The sequence below is a fragment of the Betta splendens genome, chromosome 9 (genome assembly GCF_900634795.4).
Source record: "Betta splendens chromosome 9, fBetSpl5.4, whole genome shotgun sequence".
Taxonomy (NCBI): Eukaryota; Metazoa; Chordata; class Actinopteri; order Anabantiformes; family Osphronemidae; genus Betta; species Betta splendens.
Window position 1 is genome coordinate 26,167,978 of NC_040889.2, and position 13,336 is coordinate 26,181,313.

General features: G+C 43.9%; 2 protein-coding genes across 5 annotated transcripts; both read left to right on the plus strand.

The window, feature by feature from the left end:
• The first annotated feature begins 1,054 nt into the window (after nucleotides 1-1,054).
• Nucleotides 1,055-11,135, plus strand: mthfd2l (methylenetetrahydrofolate dehydrogenase (NADP+ dependent) 2 like). Of its 4 annotated transcripts, XM_029163802.3 has the most exons (9): nucleotides 1,055-1,348; nucleotides 1,424-2,656; nucleotides 3,485-3,669; nucleotides 3,780-3,902; nucleotides 4,125-4,277; nucleotides 5,405-5,512; nucleotides 8,345-8,437; nucleotides 9,834-9,959; nucleotides 10,279-11,135. In XM_029163802.3, the coding sequence occupies exons 2-9, from the start codon at nucleotides 2,415-2,417 to the stop codon at nucleotides 10,392-10,394; spliced, it is 1,146 nt and encodes a 381-aa protein (XP_029019635.1). In that variant the 5' UTR covers nucleotides 1,055-1,348; nucleotides 1,424-2,414; the 3' UTR covers nucleotides 10,395-11,135. The 4 variants fall into 4 exon arrangements, with proteins under 4 accessions (XP_029019635.1, XP_029019637.1, XP_029019636.1 ...); XM_029163804.3 differs by lacking the exons at nucleotides 1,055-1,348; nucleotides 1,424-2,656 and adding an exon at nucleotides 2,680-3,071; XM_029163803.3 differs by lacking the exons at nucleotides 1,055-1,348; nucleotides 1,424-2,656 and adding an exon at nucleotides 2,680-3,041.
• A 672-nt stretch (nucleotides 11,136-11,807) lies between these two features.
• On the plus strand, nucleotides 11,808-13,078 carry epgn (epithelial mitogen homolog (mouse)). Its single transcript, XM_029163867.3, has 5 exons — nucleotides 11,808-11,965; nucleotides 12,051-12,158; nucleotides 12,268-12,388; nucleotides 12,460-12,612; nucleotides 12,724-13,078. The coding sequence occupies exons 1-5, from the start codon at nucleotides 11,932-11,934 to the stop codon at nucleotides 12,776-12,778; spliced, it is 471 nt and encodes a 156-aa protein (XP_029019700.1). The 5' UTR covers nucleotides 11,808-11,931; the 3' UTR covers nucleotides 12,779-13,078.
• Nucleotides 13,079-13,336: the final 258 nt, after the last annotated feature.

Here is a 13,336-nt window from a genome sequence, read left to right on the forward strand (position 1 = left end):
CTGTTCCATTCAGAGCTCGTTATCCCACAGCCTCATAAACTTCCCTGAACCTTCACGACCAGACAGAACCCAAACAGCATTTAGGCTGTTGGCAAACAGCGCGTCTCCTGTCAGCAAACTGAACCGGGCTTTTCCTCTCCCGTAATCCTCTGAAATCTTATCAGGGTGTTAGAGCAGATTTACATTAGCGATACAACTCCTCTAATGCGCATCCCGGAGAAAGTAAAATAGTCATTTGTATAAACTGGGCTGGGTTCAAAGCCCTGACCTGCACATATACAATAAATACATAACTAAGAGCTTAATTGAAGTCCTGTGGAAAAGCAGTGGCGTTTCTCTGGAAACCTCACACCACAGGGTCAACACGGAGCGACACAGATGTGCTGGTGCCTCCTAACAGCCACAAAAACAAAAACCACATCTTCATTAGTCGCTGGTGTGACCTTCAGTGAATTGCATGTACAATCGGCGTTGTCACAACAAATCAACAACTGCTGCATCTGATAATAATCAGCTGCTGTCGCTGTGCAGTCAGTCCGTGTTACTGCTATGAACACACAGTGATTATTTCTCGTGGATATTTTTATTGCATCGATTGAAGAGGTAGTCCTCACATTGTCTCAGACGTGTGTCCAGGCAGGCAGGATGTTGTGGGTGTGGTGTCGGCCGCATTTCTGAATAACTCCGCTGCCACTCAGACAAGCCTGCACTCTGTCATATAAACCATGGGTTCAGGATTGTGTGACACCGTTCTGCTCTGCGCCTGTTTGTACAGGAGCACGTTTGTTTATGCATAAACACTGAATGTGTTTTCAAACTCATTTTCGCCCGTCTCTCTTATACTCCAAACTTTCTTTTCTTAAACTATTTACCACCGACACGCTGGAATCCTATTGCACAACGTGGGCCGCTGAGAGGCAGATTGTTTGGTCCTCACTGAGTTGAACAGTTACCACAGTGTTGCCCACTTGCAGCACAATGGTGACAGTAACGAGCGTTGGCTCGCGTTTCTAGCGTACTTTTAGCAAAACAAAGGAAATCACAGGCAACGAAGCGACGCCAACGTTGGCTTTACGGCTTCTCGTGAATTTTGCTGAGGAGTAAATTGTTTTGTCACCTGGCGAAGAGCTGAGTTTGTTTACACTGGAAACATGAACTGTGCCTCGCTTCTAACTGTGACACCAACGTCACGTCTCTTGGCCAAGTTTTTGTTTCTGTTTTTTTGTATTAATTTAAGAACAAAATGTTCACGTCTACGGAGGCTCAGGGAAAGTAAACAAAGACTCAGGGCATGAGAAGGGAGAGGAATTCCAGTCCCACATGCTCCGTACCCACCCGTCACATGAAGGTAATTGACTTGTAGGACACACTTGAGTAACTGCTGCTTCTCTCTTTGTTTACCCTGCCCTTGTTTTCTTAATAGTCTGTTTAAACCAGGAAGCTTTGGGCCATTATCCTGGTTCCTCCTTCCTCCAGCTGGGACGCTTGAATCACGTGTCTTGTGAGCAACTACTGGATATGCGTACAAACGTTTTAAAAGGACCCCGAACACGGTTTCGCAAACGTTCCAGACATTTGCTGCCACCTTGTGGCAAAGTTAGATTAAACTGTGTCACACACTGTTTCTCACGTGGTTGTAGCTTAAACGTTGGTTTTCTCTGAAAATGCAGCTATAAAAAAGGAAGTGTATAGATATAGTAAAATATGAAATATATAAATAGGAAGTATATACAGTAAGGTGGGTGAGAGGAGGGTCCTGGCTGAACTCACATCCATCCTGGACCAGGACTCTGACCCACTGGAGGACTCACTGCTCTGGAGCAGCTTCAGTAACAGACTGATCCACCCTCACTGTGTGAAGGAGAGATATCGTAGGTCCTTCCTACCAGCTGCTATCAGACTGTATAATCAGAAGTGTTAATGACCTCCTGGTCCAGAAACCCACCCACTGCATCAGTGGTTACCCAATAATCTCCTCTGTACAATATTTGTGCAAACTCTGTGCATTATTTTATTATTTTGCTGACATGAACTGTTCTGTCGCTGTATTTTCTAAATCTGTACTTGCTGTTGTGTGAAGTAATTTCCCCCACTCTTGGACTATTGAAGTTGCTTCTTCTTCTTAAAAATAGAAAACCTATATGTGCAGAAGTGTGGATCTGAAATTCAAAACAGATAATCTATAAAAACAACCCCTTTTACATACTGTCATTTCTATTTCAGAAATATCAAGAAAAGTCAACTGTTCTTCCAAGGTGCCATCTCTTTTTTCTAGACACGTGAATGTTAAACAGGCTGATTTATTCGGGTTAAATGCTGCGGCTTAACAAATCAGACCAGTGGTGAGAAAAAAAGAAATAAAAACATTTATGACATGCTACATCTATGATTAATACACGTCCCTCACAGTAATAATGCGTGTTGTCTCTGCAACTCATCTCCCAACAACCCCCCCCCGTAGCGCACGCGCACGCGCACACACGACGTACACACGCTCCACGACACACACAAACATGGCTGCCTCTATTCCGCCGCTACGCTCCTCCTTCAGGATTTGTAGCCCGTTAACGTTACACCACCACTGCTGCCGGGCCAAACTGCGGACGCACAGAAAATGCGAGAGTCAAAGGAGGCATCTACACCAGTCGGCGACGAGGTAACCGGCGCCACGTGTGAAACGCGGCGTCTCCTCTCCTTTATTGTGCGGTGTTAAATTGGGACGATGAGAGATGCTTCTGCACCGGTGAAGGCGTGCGTACCGTCACGTGTCGAGGGATGCTGATTGACAGCGGGCTTCACCGTTCACGGCTGAGAAGGCGCGTGCAGCCGGGAAGTCAAGGAGGGATTTAATCTAAACGTGGCGCACGTTCTAACAGTATCAGTAAAATTATCGGAATAAAATGCGAGTTAATTCGAAATCTGATTCGCTGTCTTTAACTCGGACATTAGGATTGGGTCGTCGAGAAAAACACATGGTGGCGCTAATTCTTCATACGGGTTCTTTCGGATTGGCGTAGAAGAAGACGGCGCAACAAGATGACGTAAATAGCGAGGCAACACCTTAATGCAATGTAAATCACATCGTTATAGGTGGAAAATGTAGAAAAGGTGGTGGAAATGTACATATTTAGTTTGATTCATGTGATAAATATAATACTTTGAGAAACTTCTACTGTTATGGTTCGTCTGTGTAGTTATTTAACCGTATAATAAAGTTGTGTATACTGTAATGCTGTGGAGTCAAACTCAGGACTTAGGGTTTCTCTTACATTTTTGTGGGTTTTTTTTTTTTAATCTTGGAAGTTCCTCCGTTCAAAATAAAAGTTTATACCAGAGCACATATTTAATATTTGGATAAAAGTTGACTTGATAGTGATTTGTGGCCATGTTTGTTTAAATATATCTTAAAACATCAGATTTGTTACCGATATGTTGTCGTAGCATGTTTAACCTTCATCTATGTCCGTACCACTGACGTCCCCAGGCACGCTGCTGTGGTCATTTCCGGCAAAGAGATGGCTCGGCAGATCCACAGAGAGATCCAACGTGACGTGGAAGAGCTGGTAGCTCAGGGAAACATGAGACCCCACTTAGGAGTGGTCTTAGTAGGGGACGACCCAGCCAGCCGTACCTACGTTAGGAACAAGACCCGTGCAGCCAGCATCTTGGGTCAGACATGAGCACTGCACACAATCCTCCACACCGTACACGAACATCTGACTTGCACATAGTGATGTCACTCAAACAAGGAGTTTTTATGGTGTGTGTTTGCTCTTCAGGTATTTCCAGTGACACTGTGATGCGGCCTGGCTCAGTCTCCCAGGAGGAGCTGTTGGAGCTGATTGACAAAATGAATCGTGACTGGAGGGTCAGTGGCCTCTTGGTGCAGCTGCCACTACCCGGTATCAAAATTACTCAGTGTGAACTTCTCATAGCTCAATTTTAAGTGTTTGATCATGTGTACATACTGTAACAGTGCAGTGCACGCGTTTGTTTATAACCATGAATATATGAATGACTGTACAGCATTTTTTTAGGAAAGCACAAACATTGGGTGCACAATCAAAAAATGTGGCTACGTCTTTGACCATGTCACTAAGTCTCCAACTGCCTCCAATCTCTAGATCACATCAATGAGCGAGCAGTGTGTAACGCCATCGCCCCAGAGAAGGATGTAGATGGCTTCCATATTGTGAATATTGGGAAGCTGTGTCTGGACCAGAGGTCCATGGTGCCTGCCACACCTGCTGCTGTGTGGGAGATCATCAAAAGAGCAGGTAAACCACCAGAACCCTCATTATTTATTATTTATAACTGTCCAGCTTTGAATTATAGGATGTTATTGTGCTTCATTTGGATGTTGAATAATAATTGAACATCTCTCTCTCTCATTGATACATTATTTTCTAAATAACATTAAAGTAAATGCAAATTTTGAATACTGTATATGTGAATATAATTAAACTTTCAACGTGCTATATGTATTGCACACTGATCAACAGCTGTTTTTAATGTTCCTTCAGTCAAAGGTAGTAACAGGCTTATGAACCTGTCTTACCAAACACTGGCCACTAGATGGCACGTAGCCATCACATTGCAAACTACTGGCACTGGACTCTGTCAACCTCTAGTGGAGGATATACGTAATTAAGAGCGCTGTCTGAATGTGCTATACCTCTGCTTAGTAAATGTTGTCACACAGTTCAGTTGCTGTGGTATCTTGTAACAGAAATCAGACATTCTTAGACTATGAGGGCTGGAAGAGTCCTTGGTAATACTGGATGCCTTTTACTGCCATGTTTTTGATAATCACGAAGGTCAGAGAAAAACAGCCACCATGATCTCTTATCACAAAGGAATCTTTGAAATCTGAGAAATCTTCATCTGCTTTCACTCTTAGCTATGAGAGAAATGTTGAAACCTCCATATACTGTACCCCCCAGGGCCACAGGTTGAAGGTTTGTGTCATAATGTGTCCATCTAGTGAAGAATCAGAAACTACCAAGCTTTTGAACCACTAAGATAGTATTGATTGTAATAAAGATTAAACTTTCTAAAATGTTGATGTTAAAGAATTACTTTATACTGCACTTTCTAATCAGTACCTTTAGTTACACACTTCCTTTACTGCAGTCTGTGTTGTCCTAGGATGTGTATGTCATTTCATCAGCTAACTGAGTCACATACCTATCCTTTCATTGCCAGTCAGTTTAATGACATTATCTTATCTTAGCTGATGGTGAATGTAGTAATTGTGACAGGTGACATTGTGGTGCAACTGGTAGAATAACCTCCCTCCACTGACGGATTGATGGCTGCGGTGTCAACAACTGAGTTTGCTACTTGCATGTTCAGGTTCTTTGTCTCCAAATAAGGATCTTTTTTTAACAATGTGTCTTCACAGGTATTGAGACAGTGGGAAAGAATGTGCTAGTGGCTGGTCGCTCCAAAAACGTTGGAATGCCCATTGCAATGTTGCTGCATTCTGACCGCAAGCATGAGCGCCCAGGGGGTAAGTGCACGCGTGTGCTTATTTGTGATTAAAACGTTGTGATTTATGGTTGAATTAATTTGACTACAGTTGCACCAACTTGGCTTTTCCGGTAAAATATGTGATGCTGCAAGCTTTATTTTCATCATATGACCTCAATAACTCCTCACCTCCTTAATCAAACAGTAAATGCTGATGCATGTCCTGCTGGAGGGGTTCAAAGAACAGATAAACCAAGGAGTGTGGAGGTAAAGTGCAGGGTGAGACTTTTGGCATTGGGCACAAAAACGGATGAACTGTCCTTATTAGGCTGTAGGAGGAAGGGAAAAGATTTGCAAAGGTATTGTGTAGAATGTGCTGCTCAGATGAAGCAACAGCAGGTGCCTGCCAAAATAGTTGAAATGATGAAATGATGCCTATTTTACAAAAAGGGGCTTTGTGCATTCATTCAGTTTAGTTGTTAGCCATTTAAAATGTATTGTTTCATATGTAGCAACATTCCAAATTCATGTTCTGATTTCCAAAATCAATTCACAACATGGTAGGGGTTGAACTACGTCCTCGACAAAACATATTGAAATGCTTCTAAAACTCAGTAAGTCACTTTCTCTGGACAACTCTCTAAACTCACTGTTGAATTGAAATAAATCTCCAACTGAACTATAAAGCTAACCCCCAGAAATCAAATGATAAACGACACCTTTAACTGGCTCTAAATCTTTTTTCAGTGTGTTCTGTATGTGAAGAAGCCCTTTGTAGAATTAATAGCCGCCAGTTGCATGAGGATATGATTTGATTTGGGTTCACTGGAGGTGACAGTCTAACGGTAACTAATTCATCAACTAATTTCTCAACATTACTGTAAGACAGGATGCTTTTGTTGTTGTTGTTGTTGTTTGTTTTTACTCCATAATTACGCTTTTTTTGCAACCTGAAAAGCCTGTGGTTCATAGTCTAACTGATTTGTTACCCAGACATATGTTAAAAATAGAAAACTAGTTTTTAATTACTGTTATGAAAAGTCAATTGTCTACACAAGTTGTTATTCTGGCCAAGCTGGAGGTTCCGCAGATGTTATGGGAGAGATGACAGGCTTTCAAATGAAAAAGGCAAAGGAGTGAATTACAGCTCCTGGAACAGACTGTTACTATGAGGCTGTTCTTCACATTTCACGCATCATGCGTTATACACGGCCGTGAGATAGTGCAGACACCTGTGCGTCGGTGGCTGTTGACGTGAGCTTTAGAATGTCACCTCTGTAAAACCAGGTATGTATGTAAATAATTGTTCAGTCAAACCCTACCAGTACTTCATATGTACTGACAAGAGTTCAGAAAGGAAGTCTGAGATTTCAGTTAGAGTAGGAGACAGGGTGGTAGATGATGACAAACTGGTTTTTGCTTTTCCAGTTTGGGTGTGAGACAGTCAGACTGTCAAATGTGTGTTTAGGTTTATGGTTGGTTGATTAATAAGCTTGACTGGAAAATTTTCCTATTCTTCCACCCAACCTGTGCTTCTGGAAACATAATGGATAAGATGAAACGTGAGTCAGACTGGTGTATTCTTCCTGCTGCAGCCAGGTTTCAGTAAGAATAATAGTAAGGAAAAACATTTCATTATTTCTCAATCACTGTGAAGAGGTTGCATGAAAGACCTTTAGCTGCGGTTTGATTCTGTCTCCAGGGATATGTTTGTCTAACAACTCAGGAAAGGTCCAATGTAAAATATTTAGTTTCACACAAATGAACCATTTATAATTCAGCTTCTGGTGTAAATTGCCCTCTGTACACCACCACATGGTAAAGGGGAGTGAAGTGATGACGTTGAGCTTTTATTCAAGGAGTGTGTGCAATTAGGAGAAACCCTGTCCCACCTACTATTCAGGTCATAAGCATGTGCAGGAGGAAGGCTTGTCTGTGTCAAAGTCTAAAGTCCAGAGGCGGATGTGTTGAGTGGAAAGTTCCCTAATGGTCAAAGGCACTGCTTTTAAAGAGCATCATAAAGGCTGACGTCCTGATGGCTCCTGGTCTCTGATCGTGAACATCACTGTACATGTGGGTCGCACATCTTTATCAGCAGTGAGGGATGAAATCTGGTGGCACTGACTCGTCATGGTGAGGCTATGGCGTTGAGGAGTGGCGGGTCACTGGGTCACTGAGGCCACTTTTTTGGGTATTGGAAGGCTTTGTTGACATAAAACATTTCCATGAGTTTTGTTGAAGGCCACTGTTCGTGGTTACGCTTGTACCTAGATGCAATCAGGTTTCACTACGTGCAGAATGATAAACAATACAGAAATACATTCTAGATAAATCCCCAAAAATGTCAAACTTGGATTTCGATCACCCTCATCATGTGTGTTTTCCTCCAGACTGTGCCTCACAAACACAGACGTGTGAAATGCAGCTTGGATGTGTTGAGACTCGCCTTTCCTCACGTCTCATTCTTCTCTTCTTTCAACGTTTCCGCTCGTGTGCGCCTTTCTCTCGCTCCACCGGTATTCCAGTTCGGTTGTGACACAGGATGTCCTCATACACCTTTCTTCCTCATTGCATAATTGAGTCCTCAGCCCACCGCCTCCTGTGCTGCAGGTTACTTCCGTTTCGAATTAGGAAAACAATGTCGTGAAAATCTATGAATATTTACATTTAGGTGGTTCTGGTCTGTTATGATAGGAGTCAGTCCATATACTGTACTTCTACTTCACTTCTGATCAGAATCAGGCTAAATAATGATAATACCAAATCAGTGTTTGTGTTTATTAGATGCATTCACAAAAAATGTGAGTGCATCTAATAAAGTTTAATGTGGCATCCAAAGTTGAAGTGGTGAAGTCGCCCTGTTTCCTGTCAGGTGACGCCACAGTGACCATTACCCACAGATGTACGCCGAGGGAACAGCTGAAGGAGCTGATGAGCCTGGCTGACATCGTTATCGCCGCTGCAGGTAATTACACCTCAAGACCACAGAGAAGTGTCTTTTTATGATGGAAGTCAGTTGATTATGTATTAAACTTCAGCTGCAATATCCTTTATATCCAACATCATTCATTTTATAGCCTCAAACTATTTTTGCCTTTTGCAAAAATCCGCCATAGAGGGGATTATGTATCCTGACATGAACGATTGTGAAAGTGCTCACCAGCCCTTACTTGAAGGGATCTTTTCACAATCAGTCCAATCAACGCTGAAGTACAAGTATGTTGGACTGTTACTCTGCCCAGTTTGTGGTTTCAAATTACAAATTCCTTGAGGAACAATGGTGCTTTGTTGGTGCTGACATGTGGCGCCATCCATCATTGCAGAGCAGCGATCTGTCGAAAGTCTCAGCTGTTTTCTCAATTCTTGGGTTTCAATGGTCTGAGTCAAGGGTGAAACAGTGGTGGAACCTGCAGTAATTCCAGTTGGTAGGCAGTTAGGCTGAGGGTGCAGTTTGGGTTGATGCGTCATCCTCCGGCGCCTGTGGGCTTTATCTCAGCAGGGGCCCTTCTCCCATTTCCTTCTGGTCTTATAGCTTTATATCTCACTATCTAACCTGTGGTTGAGCAGCAGCTAAATCAAGTGCAGAGTTTATCGAATCACACGCACAACGTCTGGTCTGGGTTTTTTATAGACCAGATATTGTGGCTTTAGGTTCACAACGATAACTGTTCCACCAGAAACCGATTAAGTGAGATAACGAGCGGCACTACAGAAGAAAACCACAGGCTGTGGTTGAGCTACTTAAATATGACAACACATTGGGGCCTGTAGATCTTTGATCTGTTTGCTCTCATGTTGGAATGCAAAGGTGGTTGCAGATATGAGAGTTTAAATGCTAAATAGTCCGTACTTGTGTAGCGGATTTCCCTCCGGGGTCCAAAGCACTTTACACTACTTCTCATTCACCCATTCACTCACACACTGATGCCAGCAGCTGCCATGGACCGGCGCTCACTTAAAAACACCAGGGGCAACCTGGGGTTCAGTTCAGGGGTTGTGCTTAACCAGTCTAAACTTCCACTTTTTTCTGCCTGGGTTGATGTTGAGACCACGGTTCACCAGGGGGCAGGTTTTATAATAGACCGTGTTCCCCTCTGTTCTGTTGTAGGTCCGTGGCCCTGAGGTGACCCGCTCACTTCAGGGACCTCGTGATGCAGGTTTTTTGCTGCAGCAGAGAACAGAACAGATGTGATTGGGGCCTCAGGGTGTGTTCCGCTTGGTTTCTTTGCACTGACACATTGTTGAGGAGAAGCCCAGTGTCGAAATCGATTTCTAAGAATTTGTTCAGCTTCAGCGATACTTTACCTGGTAAAGAAATGAAGCATGGCCTGTCTCTACTGTAAACATTGCTCCTACTGTAGGTGTTCCCCGGCTCATCACAGCAGATATGGTCAAAGAGGGAGCAGCAGTCATCGACGTGGGCATAAATCGCATCCGGGACCCGACCACCGGCAAACTCCGGCTGATCGGTGACGTCGACTTTGAGGGTAAATTATCATGTAGCTTCTCCACAAAGAGACGATGTCACACACAATAGCAATATATCAAATAAGGCATTGCATAAAATCACAATTGCAAAAGTAATTTAACAACACTAACTACAATATTAACATTTAGAACTTCCACATGATACGTTTCAGATCACTTAGCATTTGCCCCCGTGACAACATCTGTAACTTGAGATGTACTAATTGGATTTGCCTTTTTAAACAGAAAGTGGGACAGCGGAGTTCCAGGGAAGCGTAATCTGTGATGTGTGTCAGTCACAACTTGGCTCTTGCAGGAATGTGATTGTTTGACTTGCAGGGGTGAAGGAGAAAGCAGGCTTCATCACGCCGGTCCCCGGAGGCGTGGGTCCGATGACGGTGGCCATGCTGATGAGGAACACTGTGACCGCCGCCAGGAACGCTCTCATGCATTGAGCACAAAGCACAGAGTGGTTCACTTCAAAGAGCGCCAGGGCTGAAGTCTCTGTAAGCACATGAAAACCATGGGAACCTTTCTGCATTCGTTTGTCATGAGATCTGATCTGGTCCTCATCTATGATGTGATCACTCTCTCTGAATCATGCCGTAGCACCTCCGTGGAGTCGAGGTCTTGGTCTTCTGTTTTCCTGAAGCCATACTCTATTCACAGACCTTTTCTTGCTACTGAACATGGTTTTATTTCAACCCTGTTTTTGCCAAATAGTTTTGTTCTAAAGGTCCATGAGCTCATTGAACGTTCCATACCAGCTGGGAAAGTTACTTGATTAACACTTTGTTTATATTGTGAATTTGTTCATGTATTTATTCATTTATTTATTGTTTATTTATTTAAAAGTTCATTTTCTAAGAATTTAGATCAATATTTTTTCTACTGAAGTCATGTTGGTTCATTTTTAAATATTAAATAAAAAAACAATACTGTGCCAATAAAACAATTTCTGTATTTGTTTCTTCTACATGTTTAAATATTCTCTAACATATTTTTTCACGTCTTATCAAGCCCATCTTTAAACATTACTCACTGTGAAAATGTTATCGGTATGTCATTTATTTTTCTGCTTCATCGGTTTATAAATGTTTATAAATGCCAGTTTGTGACAGTGCATGCACACTGTCACAGTGAAAGTGTGGCCTTGACCTTTGACCTCAATTAAATCAGTTTTTCTATGAGCACAACTGGGTGGTAGTGTCAAAATCAAGCTTTCACAATACAAAGCATGCCTTCATTATCAATCACTCTGGCATAAAAATAGACTCCGCAGATGAGGGAATCCCTCCTTCAGGACAGGCTGGCAGTAACGGTGTCAGTGGACACATGGTGAATATACAGTAGTTACTCTGCGTTACACATCACCAGCACTGTATATTACACGCGATGCACCAGCTTCACAAAAACATGGTGTTGAGTCACCACATAAATCAGGATTTAAAACCAACCAGGTCCTCATCCCTCTAAACCTGACGCCCGGTGAAGTGAGATAACCGTGAGGTCACGTTCTTTCCTGTCACACTTTTCACACCTTCACTTCCCATTTCACCAAATGTATTTCAGATCAAAGGCAGCTATGAAACAACTTCCTCTCTGAAGGAAGTGCGACTTTCACAACACCTGTTCTGATTAATGAAGCAACCTTTAGAAATGACAGTGGAGGCTCCTGAGTGAAACTGCCAAGACGCTGCGTGGGTTTAACCTTTGCTAAAGAATGAAGCGCCTCCAGTCACGTGTCCCTCCACCACCGTCACTCTTCAGGATGTGTCCCTGCACGCAGCAGTGTGTTTATGCAAATGAAGGAAATGATGCAAATCGCTTCGTGAAGGAATGCCTCTTTTCCTTTTTTGATACGGTGTTGGGTTGCCTGATTGGTTGTGAAGGTGTGAATGGCTGGAGGGCCGTATAAAGGCTCACCAGGCGCCTGCTGCTGACAGCACTGAGCAGACAGACGAGCCCACGTTCTCTCTACCACAAATCGAGATGATTACACAGAGGCGTGCGAGCCTGAGGAGAGGTGAGTGTGTGCTTGGTTCGGTTCCACATGCTTTAACGGGCGACTTCGGGGCCCAGTGTCTGAACCCGATGGGTCTCTTCGCCAGCCTTGCTCTCAGCCGTGGTGGCGCAGCTTCTCCTGAGCACAGCAGGACGCGCGGCGGTGCTGACGGGCGACGTCCAAACCACAGCGGCCGTGTCCTCGCATCAGAACAGTGAGTGTGGCGGCGGCTCCGTGTTCCGGTGAACCCTCGTCATGTGTGGCCGAGCTTCGTTTGTCAGCGTTTGACTCCACGCTCCGCTCCCTGTGCGTCCGCTCCGCAGGCAGCGCCGACGACCCCGTGGTCCTGCGCCTGCACACGCCGTGCGGGAGGGAGCACGAGAACTACTGCGAGAACGGCGGCCAGTGCATGTTCCCCCAGGACAGCGACAAGCCGTCGTGCATGTGAGTGGGCCTGCGGGCGGCCAACGGTGCCTCCTCGCGCGCCGCCGCTCACGCCTCCCCTCTCTCTGCAGCTGCAGGCCCCCGTACGGAGGCCCCCGCTGCCTCTTCTTCACCGAGGTCACGTACACCCCCCCCGGCCTGGAGAAGGGCATCGCCGTCGGCTTCTCCCTGGTCATGCTGCTGCTGGGCCTGGTCATCCTCATGTACTGCTGTGCTCAGCGGAGGTGAGTGAGCTCCTCATTGCAATAATGAAGTTGATCATTTTCAGTCAATTGGTTGTCTACAGTTTCATCACTTTGTGCCACAATTCTTATTCTGACATTTCTTTGTTTCAGGTGTTTGAAATCGGCACCACTGATAAAATCTGCACCATCTGAGACGTCGGTGTGACGCCTCACTCCGACAGCCTTCAAATAATATGTTCCATGAAAATGATGCTCTTTTTGTACAGTATTCCATCTTTTATTTATGTGTAAAGTTTTATATTATTCAAACATTAAAATGTTGTGAAATGATGCAATCTGCAGAAAAGCTTCAGTCACACCTGGTCAGGCTTTTCATGTCAAACCGGCCCATCGTCCTCGTTTAAAGCATGAGGATGGAGAAAACCTGTTTATTTATTTTAATCTAACTTATTAAAAGTTTTTTATTTTATATTTAAAGTTTTGTAATAAATGTATGAAAGCAACAGTTGTATGTGGTTGAGTTTTTGTGGGAGAAAGGTCGCTCGCGCTCACACCCGTCACTCAGGACACACCTCATCTTAATGTCTACTGTACGTATGTCTGGGAGGCTCAGCTGCCACTTTTAGCTTGGCAGGAGATGCTGTAATTAAGAGAGTAATTGAATATGATTAGTAGTGGATGAGGCAATGAGAGGAAATCCCAGATTATAAAATCATCTGAAAATACTATAATGGCAGTGTTGGAAAGTAACAAAGTACATTTA

What these genes read in the sequence shown, in the direction of transcription:
- mthfd2l (XM_029163802.3), top strand. Translation starts at nt 2,415, where the DNA reads ATGCGTGTTGTCTCTGCAACTCATCTCCCAACAACCCCCCCCCGTAGC. An exon ending in GGAGATCATCAAAAGAGCAG is followed by an intron (nt 4,278 to 5,404) that starts GTAAACCACCAG and finishes GTGTCTTCACAG; the next exon opens with GTATTGAGACAGTGGGAAAG. An exon ending in CAAGCATGAGCGCCCAGGGG is followed by an intron (nt 5,513 to 8,344) that starts GTAAGTGCACGC and finishes GTTTCCTGTCAG; the next exon opens with GTGACGCCACAGTGACCATT.
- epgn (XM_029163867.3), top strand. Translation starts at nt 11,932, where the DNA reads ATGATTACACAGAGGCGTGCGAGCCTGAGGAGAG. An exon ending in CGTGTCCTCGCATCAGAACA is followed by an intron (nt 12,159 to 12,267) that starts GTGAGTGTGGCG and finishes TCCGCTCCGCAG; the next exon opens with GCAGCGCCGACGACCCCGTG. An exon ending in TACTGCTGTGCTCAGCGGAG is followed by an intron (nt 12,613 to 12,723) that starts GTGAGTGAGCTC and finishes TCTTTGTTTCAG; the next exon opens with GTGTTTGAAATCGGCACCAC.